This window comes from Talaromyces rugulosus, chromosome III, assembly GCF_013368755.1.
Source record: "Talaromyces rugulosus chromosome III, complete sequence".
In the NCBI taxonomy this organism is placed as follows: Eukaryota; Fungi; Ascomycota; class Eurotiomycetes; order Eurotiales; family Trichocomaceae; genus Talaromyces; species Talaromyces rugulosus.
In genome coordinates, this window is record NC_049563.1 from 4,358,638 (window position 1) to 4,373,702 (window position 15,065).

The window sequence follows — 15,065 nt, forward strand, 5'->3', positions numbered from 1 at the left end:
TTGTTGACTGCGTACCCCTCTATCTCCGGTTCGGTGATTAGTAGGGACCTGTACACATCTAGTGACTGAGCGATTGAACAGTCTTACCTTCGTTGTTGCAACGATTAAGACCCTACTTGGTAGTAATACAAGTTACAAATCGCTACGTGGAGAATCAGTGTACAGAGGCTTAAGCTCCACTGCATCTATCTTCCTTTCACCAGATCCGGACTTTTGGTATCCAGTATTTCAAGGTACACAGTAAACCATGGAGGCAGCCCTCGATGCAGGAATGGCCTTGGTGTCCAATCTCGGAGTGGTTGATATGATCGCCTTTTTTTTCACTACGGTATGTTATTATACCTTCAATATGCGAAATATATTCAATAGCTCACGGCATTAACGCACAGATTGCTGTTATAACCACGACATGGATGATCTATAACCTCTATTTCCACTCCCTGGCGCGCTTTCCTGGTCCTTTTTGGCACCGGGCCACCCGCCTCGCATATGTTATTAAAATGAATAAGGGAACACTTGCATTTGATGTGCTCCCAATGCATCAAAAGTATGGTCCCGTTGTGCGAATTGCGCCCAACGAGCTATCCTTTCAAACCCCACAAGCCTGGAAGGACATTTACGGTCATCGAACCGGTACAGCTGCCGGGGCTGAAGAAATGGATAAGTACCACACATTTTACCGTACCAAGGGAGACGTTCTCAGTATTAGTTCGGGTGGCCGTGAGTATCATGGAATCCTGCGACGTCAATTAGCGCACGGGTTCAGTGATCGTGCCATGCGTGAGCAAGAGCCTATAATTGGTGGTTATATTGATTTACTTATCAATAAGCTCCGTGAAAGATGTGTTGATCCGGACGTCAAAGATCCCAAAACAGGCAAACCAGCCCCAAAAACTTTGAACATGGTGTCTTGGTATAACTGGACAACGTTTGACGTTATCGGTGATTTGGTCTTTGGCGAGCCTTTTGGATCCCTTGAACAGGGAGAATATGACCCTTGGGTAGCGGCAATTAATGACTCAATCAAGTTTCTTGGCATTATTAACGGAGTCAAGCATATGGGTCTTGAATCAATATTTATCTGGGCTGTCAAATTGTTAAATACCGGCCGTCGCGAGCACACCGACCGATTGGTCAAGAAGCTCCAAAACCGTATCAATCTTGGCGTTGAGCGTTTGGATTTGATAGAAGGTTTGTTACAAAAGAAGGATGAATGGGTAATATATCCTTGCATGGGAGCTCCGCTATTCAAACGAGTACTGACCTTGCATAGAATCTGTCAATTCACCACCTCGAAGCCAACGGAAGTAGTATCCTCATCGCCGGTTCAGAAACGACTGCGACAATGTTGAGTGGTGTTACCTACATGTTGCTCACCCATCCGGAGGCCCTTGCCAAAGTTACCGAAGAAGTGCGTACCACTTTCAAGTCTAGCGAGGAAATCACCTTGACATCCGTGAGCTCTCTTACATATATGCTTGCCTGCTTGAACGAATCACTCCGTGCCTATCCACCTGTTCCATTTGGCATGCCTCGTCAGGTCCCCAAAGGCGGAGCCACCATATCAGGGGAATTCGTCCCAGAAGACGTGAGTTCTTCTTTCCTATTTTTTTAATCTCCTTGATGTTCCATTGACCTATTAAAATTTAGACCGTCGTTGCTATCTGGCACTGGGCTGCATACCACAATGACAAACTATGGACTGATCCATTCGGTTATCATCCTGAGCGCTACCTTCACGATCCTAAATTTGCTAACGATGCTTTTGGGATTCACAATCCATTCTCTCACGGGCCAAGAAATTGTATCGGAAGACAGTAAGTCAATGAAAACTTCTGAGCTGATTCTTGAATAATAAGTCTCTTTTTGACGGAACCTAACTTTGTTTCTTTGCTAGTTTGGCATATGCTGAAATGAGACTTGTGCTCGCTCGTATTCTCTTTAATTTTGAGATGCGTTTGGCCGAGCCTGACTTTGACTGGTTGAATCATAAATCTTATGTTTTGTGGTCCAAGCCGCCTTTGAATGTGCATCTGATCCCTCGTGAGTTTTAAGATGCACTCTCAAAGAATATACGGTCTACCCAACGAGAGTGGATGAAGACGAGAAACACTGGTAAATTTTCCACAAGGATGGAATTTTACGTCATTTTTTTCATTACCACAATTGCTTAAATCTGTATATTTCTGGGCGTACCAGTGTTCGATGCTTGCTACTCCAATATTTCTGGCAACTGGATATATCAATTTACAATCTCTTGAGCAATATTAGATCTAACAACAATATGGAGACTGGGTTGACTTATCAACCGAAAATATGTGAATTCATAAATCTTCCACGTAGGGCAAAACTAAAGGGGGATTATTACACGTTAATCCATGCTTTTTCTTGGGTTTTTAGGCATCTAGTATGTGATTAGAGTAGCGTGTTACAGGATATACAGCTTTCAGTACGAGATTATAACTCAAGTATGGTCTGATCTGAGCAGGCCAAGAGCTCTGATACAAATGGGCCTCTACAACAAAGATGGAAAGGGTGTTTTCCTCGCTGTTCTCGACGTATCAGTATAATGCTAGGACTCCAAGTGTTTTTTTTTTATTCTTATGGGGCTTATTTGGATGTTAGAAACATGAAACATGTTTTTACCTGATTTGGAACATCAAAGAGTGATTGGCCTCTTGAGTTAACAAATCTAAATCGATGTCAAAGTAGAGGGTCATTAATAGGCGGAAGGCCCGTTTACAAGAAATACATTAGTAGAGAGATAAATGGCGGAAAGTATCACTCTCAGCTTCTTAAGAGCACTTGTATCGTTACAGTGCATACGTACGCCGCCCAGTGTGGCTCTAGCTTCGATCTAATATATAACTTTCGACTAAAATATCTGAAAATAGGGGACTCTACGGCCGTATGAAACCAGAGAGCCGCCAGGCATGAGGGTTTAGACGGACTTAGTGTCATGCATGGTCTGCACGCTCTGTCATAATCTTGACTGCTTTTGTCCACCCAGCGCACGCTGATTTCGCTGATTGCTTACTGACCCAACAATTCGTATACGTGACCTGCATACCCTTGGCTAGGGCTTTTTTTAGGTTCTCCGAAAGTCGTTCTGCGAATACAGTCCCACTGTTCGAGGGTCCGGATGCCGGGGCCAGCATCTCGCACGCTAGGTTATTTATCCATACGCCCGTTGTATTCACTTGAAAAGGTATTTTACAAGACCCGGGCTCATGGGTGACATTTAGAATGCAGAGTAGATCTGTAGATCGACTCTAAGCCTTATATGTGACCCACCTCGCATCTTGCGTAGTTGAGGCTTATGCAGTTAGCCTGTACCCTGCATCCAAAATTCTAGCATTCCGAGGTATATGTGCATATGGAGGCCAATCAATCTGTAGGTTCAATCATGATTAGATTCTAAAATGGCTATCATTGTGCTTTGTTTTCATTGTGGAAGTCGCCATGTATTATAGAAGGGAAACTGGACGCAGCTCGGAAGAGGCCTAGACTAGCAGTTATCTATATGTACATACGCGTGTATATATTTATATTAAGAAGTAAATCATATATTAGTCCCATTGAAAGACCACATTATATAGTGGCACTTGTTCGCTACTGATCACTTCAATTTTCGATACATTTTTGGCATAAAGTCACCTGAGTATAGTCCAGAACCTTTACAGGCACATGCACTATCTAGCTAGGTATTTGAGAGAATGGCAGTCACTACTACATGTATTCTACGAGAACAAAAATTTCTCACTTGTGATATTTCCAATTTCCAAATAGCGATATGTAGCAGAGGCTTGGGGAAAAAAAAAAAAAAAAAAAAAAAGTATTGAGCGCCCATTTATAACGAGGCAAACTACAACTCCAATCCTTGTATAATTCGAACATGAAATTCGAAACAAGTCTGATAGGCCGACCAACTGCACGAGACGGGACAGCAAAAGGCCTCTAGGTATTTTAAAATTCAGTATTCCAAAATATCTTATTCAAGCTACCCTTCCGATAATGTCCAAACTCGCTTCAGGTGGCTTCGTAAAGAGACCAAAGCTCGGGGTCCATCATGTTCTCCCAAGGCTTCCGAGTATAATTTGCCGCCGCTTATTGCGTCTAAAATGTTCTTGGCAGTTTCATCCTCTAAAAATCCTAGGTATGCGTCCTGTTTATCCGTGACGCGGAGGTCGGGGGGTAGTCCAAGGGCTTTTTCAATCATCTCAAACTGGTGAACGGTTGTTTGGATGAATATTTTTATTTGTAAATTGCCCTGTTGGACCGAGAACCCGGCAAGCTGTAATTGAGGAAATATCTGCATATCAAAGGCAGCCTCACTGTAACCACTGACAAGCTTCCTGCTCAGACACGAGAAAAGCTCTTCATATATCTGTACTAGTTGCAAATATGCAGAAATGAGATTTAGAGTGAGAATCAGGCCGGGTCGAGAACATGAGCTGGTGCCAAAGTTGTTTTTGATATTGTGACAGCCCTTATTCCTGATTCCCGTGTCAGAGAACTTATTAAATTCGTCCGATGCGTAAGCCTGTACAATCGCAAGGAATTCTGAAGTATCGCTCAGAGTGTACCCAAATAGGGTTGTTTCCTGATTACTGATGTCATCCTTGTCCAACACTAACGGTTCAGACCCTGTTGTATTGGCCACTTTGGAGCTGCCGTCTTTCCGTCTAAAGAATGACTGGCACTGTTGGAGGCGCCTAGCTAACTTGAGATTGAATTCGGATACCTGGTGATCAGACTCTATAAGTTGAGGTGAGAATTGGCGGTCTAGGTAGCTGGTATCCAGGTGCAATGCACCCTTGTTGAAATTCTCCAAAGGAAGGGTAGCGTTGTCGCCAGTCGAGTCAGAAGCCTGGGAGTTGAAGTCGCTATAAGCAATTCCATGTTCGCCGCCCAAGTCTTCGTGTGAAATGGAGTCGAGAAACATCATGTCGGGGACGGATAATGACAGAGGGTAGGCATCAGTAACAGATTCGTCCGGCTGGCTCAGCGCCATATTGATATCGTGCAAAGCGGTTGCCGTATGGCTTTCCGATAGAGTGGTGGCTGTTGGTGGATTTGTAATTCTGGGCATCAAAGGAGGCTGCGAACCTGACAGCATTCCAGCGTGAGACTTAGGCCGGCCCATTGATCTAGAATAACTTGTGATGCATTCGGCGGCTTGACGAACACAGCGACTGCAGGGGTCTGATTCATTTGTTCGAGGGGGGCATCGCAACTTTTGACCTCGACAGCGGTCGCATGCGGTTCTCTTGGAAGTAGATAAAGTTGGTTTCGTCGAAGGTATATAGTTCGACATTGTTCCTAGATCATTTCACGAGGGACTTTACAACCCAAAGGCAAAAAAGATAAAGTATGAAATGGAACGATGATCATCAGGTGTGCATGCAGATCTGAAGCTTGTGAGCTCGGCTCTTTCTAGCATATAGAATGCCTAATTCTCAATGGCCTGTAGAGATCAGCTAAAGAGGGGTTTGAAGCTCTGGCGAGTGAGAGGCAGAAGAAGACCAGTACGAAATCAAAAGGATATATATAATTGCTTGGGGGGACGAGGCCCTCTTTTTTAGAGACAGAAAGAGTACAACACATACATGTACCAGCGACTCTAATTGGATGCTCGAGCCTGTTGGCTTTATGCACGTTGGTTTTACAATGTTAATAATAGAGCCTAGTAATACGCCACAGCTTTGCCAGCGGCGTATATAGATCTCTAGTTACCTTCGTCGATATTATGTTTCTGATGTAAAGAAGTTTCAGCCAATAGATTTTAGTGTGCTCTAGTTTTCTATCAGTAATTATTTTTCAATACACGCCAACAATTCAGAGATACGCGTCAAAAATCCTTGCGGAGGGGCGTAAGCACTAGCAAGAATTAGTAGCGTAACTATTGCGTATTATTAAGATGCTGCTAACCAATTACAAACCCAACAATATCAACAATATGCACGCTTTCATGCAAGATTAGAGCAGCGTGGCCATGCGGTCGATTCCTGTGACATTGTCATTATTAATTTATCTTTTTATGCTATTATCATGCTTGATTCTAAAAGATTAGGATTAAACAATGATAACGCAGAGAGTTACTTATAATTGATTAAATCCTGGGCTGAATCTGGCCAGGTTTCAGCGAGTAATTTCAAAAATTGAAATGAAAAAGATGTTTTTTTTTCTCCTGGGTAGCAATAATGCAAGCACTCATTGGCATCACAGGCGTGAATTATGTGCAGAAATCGTTTGATCACACCCAAATCGCGAAACATACATGCTTAGAGGCGCATATACGATGTCACTGCATACCCAGATAGTATAAAGTACCCCCCCTCCTCCTCCCCTGCCAACACTAGCAATGACAAGCTTTCTGAACAATAGAACATGCAAGCTTCAATAGACATGGGTTCTGCATGCGTCCGTCCCAAATATTGATCGACACCCACTAGGATCGTTCCAATCGCGGGAACTACGGCTGTAATCTTCAAATGGATGCATGTCCACCTGAGCATCACTGGTGGTTCGTATCAAGCATCCTGGGAGGCCATCCCAGTCATTGGTTTGACCATTGCGTTCAGTGTGGTGAAACCGGGCCAATGGAGCATGGCATGTGCTACATGATATTTTATCCCTCATCATCCTCCAGATAGTGCTTTCTTTATTAAGCGATACGCAGGAAATGCGCCAATGCCGACTGTAGGCCATTATACAATGTTGGAGGGTGGAGGGACAAAGGCCTAGAAACCCGTAAACCGGCAAAGTATTTAGCTATCATTACATCAATGTCCGCCTGGCGATGTCAGATCCATGGAAATAAAGGACAGGCACCATCGCTCCCGTTTCCGTCTAGTTTCTCCGCATTAGTTTCTCCGTATGCACACAAGACGTCTCAGATATACAGTGCACTATCCACAACACCGATATGGCCAATGATTTTTTAATTTGTTGTGGATACGGAGAATAGAATTTTTTAATTGTCATCTTTTGATACCTTTTGGGTTTTCTTTGCCTCTGTGCATTGCCACTGCGGCCACAATGACTTGCTCTGATTACACATCAGCCTACGATCAATTTGTCCTTTTTGGAGATTCAATCACGCAGTTTTCGCATGATCCACTCCTGGGATTTGCATTTGGGAGTGCCCTTCAGAACGGTATGTTTTTTTCTCTCTACATGTCAATTGACACCATATCATGTGCTGTCACATAATCTCCATTCGTGTTCATCCCGCCGGTACATGTATATAGCCAAAATGCTAACGACCGGCAGCCTATGCACGGCGTCTCGATATAATCAACAGAGGTTTTAGGTAAGATTCTCACATTGCAAATACTACATAGTATCTACTAATGAGTTTCAGCGGATATAATACCGACAATGCCGTTGTGCTCTTCCCCAAAATCTTCCCCTCGCCTCAGAAAGCCCGAGTGCGGCTTATGGTATTTCACCCTTTTTTTTTCCCCTTGCAATTCTACGAAGCTGACCGAATCTAGACTATATTCTTCGGCGCCAACGATGCCGTGCTGGCCCCGTATGGCCAGCATGTCCCGCTGGATCAATACAAGGAGAACCTCCAGACCATCCTGGAGCATCCGTTGACCAAGGCACAAAACCCAAAGATCATCATCATCACACCTGGGCCAATCAACGAATATCAGCTGCAGTACTTTGATGCTTCGAAGGGATTCAACACCCCCAGTCGGACGGCAAACAACACAAAACTATATGCGGATGCATGCCGCGACGTTGCCAGGTCGCTCGGTCTCCCAGTCGCCGATCTCTGGACTGCATTTATGAATTATGCAGGATGGAAAGATGGTCAGCCTCTGGTTGGGTCTAGAGATGCGCCTGCAAACGAGCTTTTATCGACCCTGTTAACCGATGGTGCGTCTTTGCTATATTTCTCTCTCCCCTTCAACACTTGCAGCGCGACTAACACGGTTTGTCGCAACAGGGTTGCATTTCACCGGCACTGGATACAAGATCATGTACGACGAAGTCATGAAGGTGCTGCAAGCCACCTGGCCAGAGGAAGACCCAGAAAGACTGCCGATGGTTTTTCCACACTGGGAGGTGGCTCCCAAGCCAGTGCGTCGTTGATTCATAGTTGCTGGTTATTTATATTTAATGTTGTTGCGCTGTTTATTTCTAATATACTCCTTCCTTTTCTTTTGAATCCGCGAATACCAGAATGAGCAGCTTTTTATTTTTTATTCTCGTTGATTGAAGTGCATGTATGATGAACACTGTAATAGTAGAGGCGCTACGGAAGCAGCCGTGGTCCCCGCCGCAACGTCTCCCGGGCTGGAACAACACTCGATCAACGACTCCTTTCCTCGCCCCTCCGCACTCTTCGTCGCCTGAAAAAAGCGCTTTTGTCCGCGTTACTCTGCTCTCTCTCTCATAACGCTACTTCACCCTGTCCCACTTACGTCTGTTCTCTTCGGATCAGCCAACGTTACACGATAAACCCGCCGCAAAGCTACTTACTTGCCTACACCTTCGATTTCCGTTGTCCCGCATCGGCTCTTCTTTGAGCAATTCGCAATACTACCCACGTCACTGGCTCTTCTGTCGACCCGTAACTCATAATAAGAAAGTGACTCATCACTGCGACCTGTGACTACACGACGCGTTGAACATTCCTTTGGCCAAGCGACAGACACTTAGACCTACTTCAACCACAAGTCAGCTTGTATCCGATCTCACGCTATCATCTCCGTTATTGCGAACCTAGGCGCGCCTGATAGAGCAGGTCGATACTGGCTATCGCGATAGACTACTGAATAATCTACGAAAATCCTGGGCACAAAAACAACCAAATAGACCGGGAAGACGGCCGGACGGCCCTCTCTAAGCCCTCCGAGGAGGGCGTGAGGAGAGTAGAGAGGGCTTGAGGGAAAACCCCCTTTTCCACTGTGGTCTGTGAGGACTACGAACCATCGCCTTAGGACGACTCTCGTTTTTTTCCCCCCAGCTGTCACGACCGTGGTGATGGATGCACAATACCCCTTTGCGTCTCGGGAAGATATCTGGCGCGTGTTCGAGGAAGTCAAGGGCTTGTACTCGACCCAGCTCGAACACAGCGAGCGGATTACGAGGCTGGAACGTCGCAGGGAGGATGATATGAGGCTGAAGAGTGTCTGGGGTCCGTTATCACAGTTTCCTAGTGCAATAGGCGGATCTTTGACAGGTGAGCCCTCTGTTACGAAAGAAGTATTGTCAACAGAATGCTAATTTTTTGTGGCTGATAGAGCCATCTTATACCCCCACCGTGGATGCCTTTAAAGGATTCGACCAAGGGCACCATCACGGCGGCATAATGGGTAACATGGGTTTAGAGAATGAAGAGGAGCCCAGGCGTGGCGCGTCGAGAGCAAACAGCGTCCGCTTCGACGAAAGCGCAATACATGGATACTATGACCAGGTCAACCGCTCAACAAGTGAGCTACCTCTGCGCACAGGTAGCGGCATGAGCAGCCACCCGCTCACCGAGCGATCCCTCTCTCATCGGTCTGATGGCCGCCAGAGCTCATCTGGACACTCGCATCATTCAGCTCGAACTAGCAGCATAGGCACCGATGCCGCGCGACTGGTTGGTTCTGGTGGCGGATCTCCCGCGAGCTCTATAATGCCTCCTCCAGGATTGTTTCTGCTTGGCCCGGTGCCATGCATCATACGATGCTGGCTGACATCTACGTTCTCAAATGACTCTTTGCTTTACGCTGCTATCTGCTCTGGCTCGTATACATCGTTTCTCGGTTCTGGGCTGGTTGAAAAACTCGGGTTTGAAGATCAGGTCACGGTCGAAAACGGGTTTCGCGTTGTTAAGCTGCCTCTTTACCTCCCAGAAGCCAGTATACACCAGACGTCTTCTCGCACCGGTAGCCCGACGCCTCAGTTGCCCACCGTGACTATTCGATTTACCGTACGGGGCACAGACCCGGATGACAAGAGCATTCAAATTGTCATTGGAAGCGACGTCCTCCGCACCCAGAACGCCGACATCCTCTTTTCGCAAGACAAGATAATCATGGCAGATGACGACCGGAATAAGGTTTCCGTTCCTCTCGTTCGGCCTGAAAACGACTGTGTGTTCAAGTCCTTGTCTACGGGATCAGATAACCCCATGGAAGGCTTTCCCAACACGGGTGAATTTGATTCTGGAGATACGTCCAGCAAACGCGGACTGGGCGTTATCCAGCCACTCGATTCGCAGCCTCACGAGGCCACCTCTGTAGAAATAGAACAGCATGGTGCTGAACCCAGCCAGCACCGGCTCAGTTCAGCAGGTGACGGGCACTCTGAACCCGACATACAAGCGTCAAAAGAACAACCACAAGCCTCAACCGATCACAGTTCTCATAATAATCACTCACACACAACAACAAAAGTAGAAAATGGGGGTGTATGGGGAACCTGGCGGCGAGAAACACGAGCAGACGGAAGCGCAGTCGGCATGGCCAAAGCATCGCGGGGTCGCGCAATGAAGGTTCTACGCCCGTCCAAGTCGTCTTCACGAGGGCCGTCGTTGTCGTCGTCGTCTGCTGCCGTGCCTGCATCTGACACTGCTGCTGCTGCTATCCCTACCTCATCCCCAGGGACAGAAACCGCGGCGATAACTTCATCGGCAACCAGTGGCGGACCTGATCTCGTGCATCCAACACCGAGCCGGAGCACCAGTTTCAAATCAGGCGATGGGCCCTGGCCAAGCAAGAACCGAGGAGTCAGCAATCCTATCGGCGGAGCGTCGGCATTTGGCTGGCTCAACCCACCATCCTAGCACAGTCCGGTACATATTTCCTATTGTAAGCTGGACATAGCTCTCTCTCTCTCTCTCTCTCTCTCTCTGTGTGTGTGTTTGACTGTATCACCTTGTGTATGTTTGTAGTAGTAATTGAATTTACCTACCATTGATCTATAAAAAACAGTATTTTTTTGGTAGTAACCTTTTTGCTCGTAATCACGGACATATGGAATTGTCTACGGAGTATAAGATTGTGGATTTGTATCTCCGCACGTCCTAGGCTTACCCCGCATCTGACATCTGGGTATTCTTTCTTTTCCATCCATCCCATATTTTCATCACTGCCTACCTTACTCTACACCGAACATCAAGTGATTTTTTCTTCCCATTCCCTCCTCATCTATTGATGCTATTTCCATCATGGCAGCAGCCGTAGCAGCTCGAGCGAGTCGAATCAGTATGTATTCAAACAGCAATTGAAACAAGAATGACACTTTTTTTTTTTTTTGCTAAATGGTAGTCTACAGGAAACCCGGCCTTGTTGTATGCCAATAAATTACTACCCAGTCCCAGACTTTTCTAGTGGTTCTGACAGAGATTGATACAGTGTATGCGATATACAAGAGGTATTCCGTGAACACATTTATGAATTCTCAAAAGTGTATGTCCCCTTGAAGTTCCCCTCCTCCCCTCCCCTCTGCCTCACTAACAATACATAACTATGTAGCGTCTCAACATCGCAAAAACTACTCAAAGCCTGCGACCCATTGCAAGTGCCCATCTACGTCACAACCCAAAACCGCGCGCGTCTGGGCGACACGGTCTCGGAACTGCAGCCATACCTGACATCCTCCTCCTCTTCCTCCCTTCCAAACTCTTCTGTCGTCGCCAATATCGACAAAACGGCATTTAGCATGTACACCTCTGACATTATTACCCACATATCACAACAAAAAACGAACCATGATGACACCGCAGTGGATGCAATCCTCGTCGGCATCGAGACACACATCTGCATCACGCAGACCGCGCTGGATTTGCTTGCTGCAGGTCATCGGGTATACGTGATTGCAGATGGGGTCAGCAGCGTGAATCCCGAGGAGAGAGGGGTTGCGCTGGCGCGGCTGCGCGATGCGGGCGTGATTGTCACGACGAGTGAGAGTATTATTTTTGAGATTTTGCAGGATGCGAAGAAGCCAGGGTTCAAGGCTGTGAATTCGTTGGTCAAGGAGAGTAAGGAGGATACCAAGACGGCGTTGAGGGTGCTTTGTAAATATTAATCTCTAGGACCTCTGTGTGTATCTCTTGTTGTAATTTTTTTTTGTTTGATTTGTTACTTTTTGCTACTTTATATCCTAGGTAGTCGAATCTATATCTGCTGCGAACCAACCTCTTGCACATGTGTAGTGGTCTTTCAAATATCCCAAATCATCCAGACATCTAGACATCAAACTCCAAATCTCAGATCAAACATCGACAATCCGAATCTTGGCCCGTTTCTCAAACCACGAGTGGTCCCCCTTCTCCGCCTTGCCCCGAATGATATCAATCTCGTCGAGGAAAGTCGGCACAAAGCTTCCAGACCCGCGCACCCGGTCCTTGGATGCCACTGCATTCTCGGCCGCGATTTCGTACATGACAAGTCCGGCCAGCACGGCAAGCAGTTTATCCTCGGGATAGGCAACTAGATATGCGCCGCTGATGGTGCCGATTGCGCAGCCAGTCTGTTGGGTTTAAAGAGGTTAGTTTGTGTTTTAGTCGATGAAAAGAAGAAGAAGAAGATGCCTTACTCCGGTGGCCCGGCCGAGGATTTCATGGCCATTTTCAACAGCAATGACTCGGTTTCCATCACTAAGGTAGTCGACTGCGCCAGTGAGGAGAACGATATTGCCTAAATATGTTAGTTTACCAACAATGTAGAGGTTGGAGAAAAAAAGATCATACGCTCTCTGCGCGCTAAGTCTCTGACCAACGTTGCCTTGGCATGATCATCCATAGTGGTAGGACCACTGTCAACGCCGCGTTGACTTTCACCCCCAGACCGCTGAAACACTTCTTTTATTTCGCGCTCGTTCCCCTTTATCAGCGTAAAGTATCCTCCTGCCAACAGCGTCGTGACGGCATTGCGACGAATATTGGTAGCGCCCACGCCGACGGGGTCGAGGACGACGGGGTTGCCGTTGGTATTGTACGCAGTTAATGCCTTGAGATATTCGGGAATGCTCGTGCTCGTAAGAGTGCCCATGTTAATGAGCAGTGCGCCGTTGTGTACGGCAAGATCTTTGGCTTCGTCGCCATAGGGAGACATGATTGGGGAGATACCACTGGATATAGTCAGTACACGCTGTTAATAGAGAGTATAAAAAGGCATACGCTGCTAGCGCCATATTAGCGACAAAGTTTACGACCACGAAGTTTATCATGTTGTGAACAAGAGGATGTGTGCTGGCCACTCTTTGGACAACTTCTGGAATACGTGCCAGGAGGAGTTCCTCCTCGTTCTTTCGTGGTGCCAGGACATCTACCGCAAAGGTTGGGCGTGTTGTGATTAGACCTTTGAGTTCTTTGGCTGCAGACTCTGGGTCTTCTGCGGCCATTATTGCACTGACAATGGCAACGCCGTCTAGATGTTTTGTGGGAGCGGCAGACTGATATATCACGCGCTGGACGTTGCGGGTATTGATGCCTCCAATGGCAACAGTACCCACAGAACGATCGAGATGACTCAAGGCATCGAGAATCTTTTTGACCCCAGCCGTGCCAATAATCGATTTGGTATTTGTTTTTCTGTCTCACACCATTAAATACACAAGCATAAAAAGAGGATTCTGATTTACTTACGTCGGAGTTGCAAATGTCGTGCCAATTCCCAGATAATCAGCTCCGTTTTCTACGGCCGTTACAGCTTCTTCAATAGAGGAAGCACTGATACCGATGATTGCATCCTCCTTTAAGAGCTTTTTGGCAGTGCCGATATCTAGACTCTGAAGTTAGGATTAAAGATGTAGTTCCCTATGACACACGACTTACCCATATCATCTTGACCTAGATGCACACCCTCGGCTCCAGACGCAAGAGCAACATCGACGCGATCGTTTATAAGCAGAGGGACATTGTATCGTTGTGTAATGGCGTGAAGTTTCTTGGCAGTCTCGACCAGGACGCCAGTGTCGCTGGTCTTGTCTCTGTATTGAACGACCGTGACTCCTGAAAATGTGTTAACTCGGCTCAAAAGCCACCCGGGTTGAACGCACCCCCTTTTAGAGACTCTTCAACTACTTTGCAGAGATCCCCATTGCCTAGGATGGCGGGAGTCGAGTCCGTAACCAAGTAGAGAGAAAGATCGACAGTCATGATGGCCTAGTTGGGTGCATTCATGTGTATGGAGATAACTACTCTAAATGATCTGGAAATAAATCAGCAAGTGGTGCCAGTGATGGGGCAGACATTGGCAACGCAGAATCAGACTTTGAATCTCACTCTTACCTAGATGATGACAGACCAGCAGAAGATATACAAGACATGCACTCGATATCGATTCGATCAGAAGTCGAATTGACCCTCCTTCCTATTTGGTCCGTGACAGGCCCACAATTGGTCACACTAACTGTGATTGGCTGAATTGGCCATCACGTGGCTTTGTTTTGTTTCGAGTCGAATAATACCGTATGTTACATGGTATGTGAGTCACATAAAGCCCGCTGTGCAAGTAGGGAGTATTAATAATACTAAATACGTACCTGAGTAATATATACAGCGGCTATACAAGGCGACCCGATTTCCGAGGAGAACTAGCACCGGTACTCGCTACTTTTACTCGCCAACCGAGGCTTAGCTGCAATGTCGTGATCGTCACGGTACCGTAACGGCGCCGTTGCTGCAAAGATTTTATCTGGTTTTTTTTTTTTAACGCCCCCGCCAGCAACGCACATGCCTGATGCACGCTAATACAGGCCGTTACCGCCACAATACGGAAGTTCCGGCTCGCTGGGGACTCGGCTTAAGCCCGAACAACGCTCAAAATTCTGCCTTTCTTCTTTCTTCTTCTTCCTCCTCCATCCACCCTGTCCTCCCGTCGCTGCTCACAGTCGACTCTATATTGCTGTTTACTTGCCTCGACCAGTAAACTCTGTTCCCACAACAAATCCAACGCTTCAAAGTCCCCTGTCTTCCGTCAGTCGGGCAACAACTTTCAAGCCTGCGTACCGTGTCGTAATTCCTCGCCGTTCATCTCGCCTCGCCATCGAAGGAGATCACAACCCCCTGGTTTCACTGCAACACTCTCGCCAGCGAACACACACAGATCGTATTC

At 46.8% G+C, this 15,065-nt stretch overlaps 6 protein-coding genes across 6 annotated transcripts; 4 read left to right on the forward strand and 2 right to left on the reverse strand.

The window, feature by feature from the left end:
* Nucleotides 1–247: 247 nt before the first annotated feature.
* Nucleotides 248–2,054, forward strand: TRUGW13939_06286 (uncharacterized protein; the record flags this gene model as incomplete). Its single annotated transcript, XM_035489439.1, has 5 exons — nucleotides 248–328; nucleotides 390–1,217; nucleotides 1,274–1,588; nucleotides 1,651–1,817; nucleotides 1,898–2,054. 5 exons carry the CDS (start codon nucleotides 248–250, stop codon nucleotides 2,052–2,054), a joined length of 1,548 nt encoding a protein of 515 aa, XP_035345332.1.
* A 1,946-nt stretch (nucleotides 2,055–4,000) lies between these two features.
* Nucleotides 4,001–5,146, reverse strand: TRUGW13939_06287 (uncharacterized protein; the record flags this gene model as incomplete). The annotated part of the gene is made up of 1 exon (XM_035489440.1): nucleotides 4,001–5,146. One exon carries the CDS (start codon nucleotides 5,144–5,146, stop codon nucleotides 4,001–4,003), a length of 1,146 nt encoding a protein of 381 aa, XP_035345333.1.
* A 1,895-nt stretch (nucleotides 5,147–7,041) lies between these two features.
* TRUGW13939_06288 (uncharacterized protein) lies at nucleotides 7,042–8,106 on the forward strand (the record flags this gene model as incomplete). Its single annotated transcript, XM_035489441.1, has 5 exons — nucleotides 7,042–7,159; nucleotides 7,276–7,315; nucleotides 7,367–7,445; nucleotides 7,500–7,890; nucleotides 7,961–8,106. 5 exons carry the CDS (start codon nucleotides 7,042–7,044, stop codon nucleotides 8,104–8,106), a joined length of 774 nt encoding a protein of 257 aa, XP_035345334.1.
* Nucleotides 8,107–9,000: 894 nt separating this feature from the next.
* On the forward strand, nucleotides 9,001–10,789 carry TRUGW13939_06289 (uncharacterized protein; the record flags this gene model as incomplete). Its single annotated transcript, XM_035489442.1, has 2 exons — nucleotides 9,001–9,199; nucleotides 9,261–10,789. 2 exons carry the CDS (start codon nucleotides 9,001–9,003, stop codon nucleotides 10,787–10,789), a joined length of 1,728 nt encoding a protein of 575 aa, XP_035345335.1.
* Nucleotides 10,790–11,173: 384 nt separating this feature from the next.
* TRUGW13939_06290 (uncharacterized protein) lies at nucleotides 11,174–12,033 on the forward strand (the record flags this gene model as incomplete). Its single annotated transcript, XM_035489443.1, has 4 exons — nucleotides 11,174–11,210; nucleotides 11,281–11,296; nucleotides 11,361–11,414; nucleotides 11,481–12,033. 4 exons carry the CDS (start codon nucleotides 11,174–11,176, stop codon nucleotides 12,031–12,033), a joined length of 660 nt encoding a protein of 219 aa, XP_035345336.1.
* Nucleotides 12,034–12,219: 186 nt separating this feature from the next.
* Nucleotides 12,220–14,107, reverse strand: TRUGW13939_06291 (uncharacterized protein; the record flags this gene model as incomplete). The annotated part of the gene is made up of 7 exons (XM_035489444.1): nucleotides 12,220–12,477; nucleotides 12,544–12,644; nucleotides 12,698–13,077; nucleotides 13,127–13,540; nucleotides 13,595–13,730; nucleotides 13,784–13,960; nucleotides 14,008–14,107. 7 exons carry the CDS (start codon nucleotides 14,105–14,107, stop codon nucleotides 12,220–12,222), a joined length of 1,566 nt encoding a protein of 521 aa, XP_035345337.1.
* Nucleotides 14,108–15,065: the final 958 nt, after the last annotated feature.